Here is a 5,439-nt window from a genome sequence, read left to right as displayed (position 1 = left end):
GGCTACCCTTTTCAGGAATTATGATGCATCACGCTTATCTAATTAATGCTTATTAGCCAACCCAAAACTCTGACATGGCGAGATTGTGCTTTCCTCCAACCTGACTTCTCTTCTTCCTCCTTTTAGTACACTGTCAGCGGATTTTTTCACAATGCAAACTAGGTAATACTTTAAGTATGTGCTATTGGATTTCCTACAGTGTACAACCAATTGGAAGTAATAAATAATAAATCATTTCCTTTGTCAGCTGTAGCAGATGCCATTCTTTACATTTGCTTGGGCACAAATATACAGAATAGGGTCTCGGGGCTTCAAGAGTTTAAATCACACCTATTTCATTTTATTATTCCTGATAGGTTTGTTGCAAAGGAGTTTTATTTTATTTTATGTTATTTTATGTTATGTTATGTTATTTTATTCTATTTTATTTTATTTTATTTTATTTATTTTTCAGTTTTTGCGATCACTTATTTTAATGACAATAGAGCGAAGAATGTGGGGGAGGGTAGGCGCTTCCAAGTGGTGGTATCATCTCTTCATCCCCAAACAAAGCAACCTTTTTCTCATAGTGATGATTAATTTTGAATTGCAGAAGTGAGAGTGTAAGCCAAGAATATCAGAGATTTCTCTCCTTCTCCCCCACATAGTGCAGAGCTGGGTGTCCCATCTCTCATCCATAACCTTTCACTCCTCTCTCTTCCCTGCAGATTTGCTTGCATCTGTTTATTCATTACCTATTTTCGGAAGATTTCTTCTCTCTCCCCTTATTCTTTCAGCATGACAAATATTCTCTTTGCAAGAATTCAGATTTGCTATGTTTTTCTGTATTCACCCCCGGCATTTTTTTTTCTTCCTCTTTTCTGTCTTTCCAAGTCCAGCTCTTTAAAGCGTTTGCGATAACATCTTCGAGCTAGAGATTATTTTTCATGGGGCCTATTGTGAGCAGTCGTCGGCTTATTGCATTGCTGCAGAGCACAGTTTAGTCTACACAAACGTAACAAATGAACAACTTGTCCTCTGCGGACTCGCTGCGGGATCCAATTAGTTGTTAAATCTTTTGCACAAGTTTTCTAATTATTTTCCCGAGTCGTGGCTTTTATAGGGCTCCTTAAACTCGTCAAGAAACCGATTCTTTTTAGGATTAAACGCTTCTTAAAATTAGTCATTGCGTTTCCTCCTTAAAACTAAGGGGCCATTCTCCGGGCAGCCGAATATACTTACGTTTGCATGGGCTAGCGGGCTTCAGCCAGCCTTCCCGCCGGCAGGCAGACAGGGGAAAAAAGAAATCCATTCCCAAACTTGAAACTTAAGCGCATCCACACTTTTTTTTTTCCTCCTCTCTCCTCTAAGACCTTTAAACATCGGTATGCGAGCACGGCATCACGTGAACCGCAGCTCCCTGCCTCGCCGCCCCGCAGCCCCGGCCCGCAGCCCCGCAGACCCCCGGGCCCCCAGCCCCGCATTCCCGCAGCCCCCCGGCCCCGCAGCCCCCCGGCCCCGCGGCCCTGGCCCGGCTCTCGCCGGCCGCAGGGCGAAGGGGGCGGAGGAGGTAGGCTCCGGCTCCCAGCGGTAGCCGCCTGCACAACGTGCCAAGCCACAGGGTTTTGCAGCATGCAAAGGCTCTAAGTACAGAGAGTATAGACGCTTCCGGAACAGTGTATCTTTAAGATAAGGATTGCATTTAATACACATACGCATCATAGCTTGCCAGATTTGACCAAATAATTATAGGAAAGCTAATATGTATATGTATATACACACGCATACACATCCATAGTTAATAGAGCTTCAGTTATCATACAGTCGAAACGATTTCCTTTCAGATGGATAACCCATTCAAGCCATTGCAAAGACTGAAAGAACAACATGCACTTAGGAAATAAATAAAGTACCTGTACTTTTTCCGAACGTGTGTATATATATACTCACGTATGCATGTACGTATATATATGTATGTAACTATATACATACGCAGTTTTAAGCATCTTCAGCTTAAGACAGAGTTTTTAGCAAGACACCCTACCTCGTACTACCAGTTCTCAGGCAGACCTGATGAGAGTCCTGCCCCAAAACGGACATCACAGTAGTGGCCGTGGTGTTTAATTAAATACGCTAATTCCCTGCTCCTTTATATTCCAAAATACCGTGGTTAAATACAAAGTGATCGGGGGGAGGAGGGGGGGATGAGCATATGAAAAATGGTGGACTACTGTAACAAGCAGCGCTCTGATCTCCCTACAACTTTAAAGCCTCAGGCGTATTAATTTCAGTTAATAAAAGAGACAAAAAAACTATCAAGTATATATGAATTTAGCCTATTTTTTTTTATTTCTGTGTGTTCATAGTAAACATTTTTGTAAGTGACAAACACGGGCATATGACCACAGTATCACAATCAAGAAATTTTAAGACGACATTAACAATCACTCAAATTTATGCGGCATTTGCGCAACACAGGTTACATATTTGCAAGGTTTACCTATAAGTACAATAGGTATTAACATTTCACTACATTTAGAAAAAAAATAAAGGTGACCTGTTAGTGACCACATACATCAAAATATACACAACACAAACTGAAGGCAATCATTAATTTTGTCCCCTTCTGATTCATTTGAACGGGCAGTGCTGCAAACTGAAATAATGTTGCTGTTTTTAAATTACTCCGTACACTGAGTGCATTTTCTAAAACCCAATCTTTGGTCTAAAAGTAAACAAACAAACAAACAGAAAAAAAATAAAAACAAAGAAAGAAAAGAAACCCCAAAAATAAGCAGTTCGCTAAAGAAAAATATAAAATATTAAATGGCCAAAACGTAGTTCTTGGGCATCTTTCAGGATGAAATTCTGGTTAAATACAAATTACATTTTAAGATTTTTATAGGTTTCATAAATTTAGTGGCTTTTTTTTTTTTTCAAGGTCTGCACCCACCGACATATCCATGATAACTTATAATACTGCAAACATGGAGAATCTGGCGGCTTTTAGTGATAGACTTATCGTATTTGAATAAAAATTGCGAAAGCAGTCACTATTTAGATACACATTCTACTATAATTTTGTCTTCCAAACTTCATAGTCTACAATGTAATCTCCCCACATTGCACCTTGCTGACACTCCTCACCTTGGTGGAATAATAAACAACCCTAAAGACTGAACAAACGTACAGAAAATGGGGGACTTAATAAAAAATACCTGGACTTTTTTGTTTTGCTTTTTTTTTTTTCTTTTAATTATCATTTACAATGCAAATGTGTGTAAAATGTTCACTTACAGTCTGATCCCATGGATGTTAATGTATTAAAGGGTTTGAAGAAGACCCCTGATTTTGATGTGTGAAATAATCAGAAAGTCCTCCGGAAAGTCCCGTTGTGAAACTTGGCAAAGAAGGTCTTAAGGACTCACAGGGGAGAGTGGAGGGCGCCTGTGGCGACGTGGAGGAGGAGGCTGCCCTGGCCGTCATTGAAGTGCTGCTTTGAGAAGTCATTGAAGGGTGAGGAACGTGGGGGAAAAAGTAACTCGTCTGTCCTGCTAGAAGGTTTACAGAGCAGGGGTTTAGGGAATAGGTGCCGGAGCAGGGAACTGACAAGCCACACGGCACTGAGGCGGCCAGAGCTGCTGCTGTGAGGTGATGAGTGGCATAAGGTATCTCTCCATTGACTAGTCTATCAACACTTAACCCATTAGACGTGGAAAAGGAGTGGTTGTTTCCCAAGGAGTTTTGAGTCAACACTGAGCTGTAGGGCATGGGGTGGCTGGGGTAGGCGGACGTGGTCCCATTGTAACTCAAAGTGCTGCTGGCCCGGGGGTGGTGCAGGGAGAGGAAGGGGGACATAGGCCAGTACAAGGATCCCGCCCTGTCCATGAAAGTCAGTCCGGTGGAGGTGAGCCGGGCGCCGCGCTTGAAGGCCAGCTTGGCCCGCGAGGTGGTGGAGCGCCGGCGGAGCTTGCCGGTGGTGCCGCCGATGAAGACGTCGTCGCTGGACGGGTCCAGCATCCAGTAGTTCCCCTTGCCCGGGTCGTCGTAGTGGCGGGGCACCTTGACGAAGCACTTATTGAGGGAGAGGTTGTGGCGGATGGAGTTCTGCCAGCCCTGCTTGTTCTCCCGGTAGTAGGGGAAGTTCTTCATGATGAACTCGTAGATGCCGTTGAGTGTCAGGCGCTTCTCGGGGCTCTGCCGGATGGCCATCATGATGAGGGCGTTGTAGCTGAACGGCGGCTTCTCGTACTTGCCGTTCTTCTTCTCACCCTCCTTGCCGCTCTCCCCTTCCTTGGCCCCCTCCGCCGCCCCCTTCTTCTCATCCGCCGCCTTCTCCTTCTCCTCCAGCTCCGCCGCCGCCGCCGCGCCCGCCTCGCCCTTGCCGGCCAGCATCTCCGCCTTGGCCACCTCCAGGGCGCCGGAGGCGGCGGCGGCGGCGGCGGGGGGCGGCAGGAGGAGCTGCCCCTTCTCCTCGTCCTCCTCCTCGGCCGCGGCGGCTCGCTGGGGCTGCTGCTGCGGCGGGTGGTGGTGGTGGTGGTGATGGTGGTGGTGGTGGTGGGGGTGGTGGCTGTTGTGGTGGCTGTGGCTGCTGTGGTTGTTGTCGCTCTGGACGGCTTCGGGCACCAGGCTGTTTATGCTAAAGGAGGATTTCGGCAGCATTTTCGCTTCCTTCCTATCTCCCATGTCCAACATCACACACTAGTCTCAGGGGGGAAGCGGCAGCGGCCGGGGGAGCGGCGCCCGGGGCGACGGCGGCCGGGCTGGCGGCGGCGGCACCACCGGCGGCGGCGATGGCAGCGGCGGCGGCGGCGGCAGCGCAGTTGGACCGCAGTCTCAAGCGCTGGCAAGTCATGTAGCAGGGACAGGAACCGCCGGGGAGGGAAAAAAAAAATAATAGGAATAATAATCACCAATCAGAGAAAATCAAACCGAGTCGGAGCGGAGGAGAGGAAAAAAAAAAAAAGGAGGAAAAAAAGGGGAAAAAAACCCTCTGGAAACCCAACAACAACAAAAAAACAACACGCACACAGACAAAAAAAAAAAAAAAAAAAAAAAAAAGCTACTTCATGGTGCCTGGCTCCCCCGGCAAGCCAGAGCAGGGGGAGGACGGACGGAAGGAAGGACGGAAGGAAGGAAGGAAGGAAGGAAGGAAGGAAGGAAGGACGGAGCAGCCGCGGCGGGTCGGCGCGGAGCGAGCGGAGCCGGGCTATACAGAGCGCCCCGGCCACAATTAGTTTCAGAGCTGCAGACACGCACCGGGGCTGTAAAAAATTTTTTGGTTTAACCTTTCCCACCGGCCGCCCAATCAGCGCCACCGGCGTGCCGCCGCGTCTGCCCGCCCGCCGCCCAATGGCCAGGCGCCGCCGCGCTTCGCCCCGCCTCTCGCCCGCCGGCGGCACGCCCCCCGCCGCCGCCGAGGCTCCTGCGGCGCAGGGATACCGGCGGCGGGGCGCATCA

General features: G+C 48.2%; 1 protein-coding gene across 1 annotated transcript; it reads right to left on the bottom strand.

Moving 5' to 3' along the window:
• Positions 1 to 3,294: 3,294 nt before the first annotated feature.
• On the bottom strand, positions 3,295 to 4,692 carry FOXG1 (forkhead box G1). The gene has a single exon (XM_040559527.1). It carries the CDS (start codon positions 4,672 to 4,674, stop codon positions 3,295 to 3,297), a length of 1,380 nt encoding a protein of 459 aa, XP_040415461.1. The 5' UTR covers positions 4,675 to 4,692.
• Positions 4,693 to 5,439: the final 747 nt, after the last annotated feature.

The sequence above is a fragment of the Cygnus olor genome, chromosome 5 (assembly GCF_009769625.2).
Source record: "Cygnus olor isolate bCygOlo1 chromosome 5, bCygOlo1.pri.v2, whole genome shotgun sequence".
Taxonomy (NCBI): Eukaryota; Metazoa; Chordata; class Aves; order Anseriformes; family Anatidae; genus Cygnus; species Cygnus olor.
The sequence above is the reverse complement of the archived record's forward strand: the minus strand, read 5'-3'. Positions and strand labels throughout refer to the sequence as shown.

Coding starts and splice junctions, on each gene's coding strand:
- FOXG1 (XM_040559527.1), bottom strand. CDS start 4,674: ATGTTGGACATGGGAGATAGGAAGGAAGCGAAAATGCTGCCGAAATCC.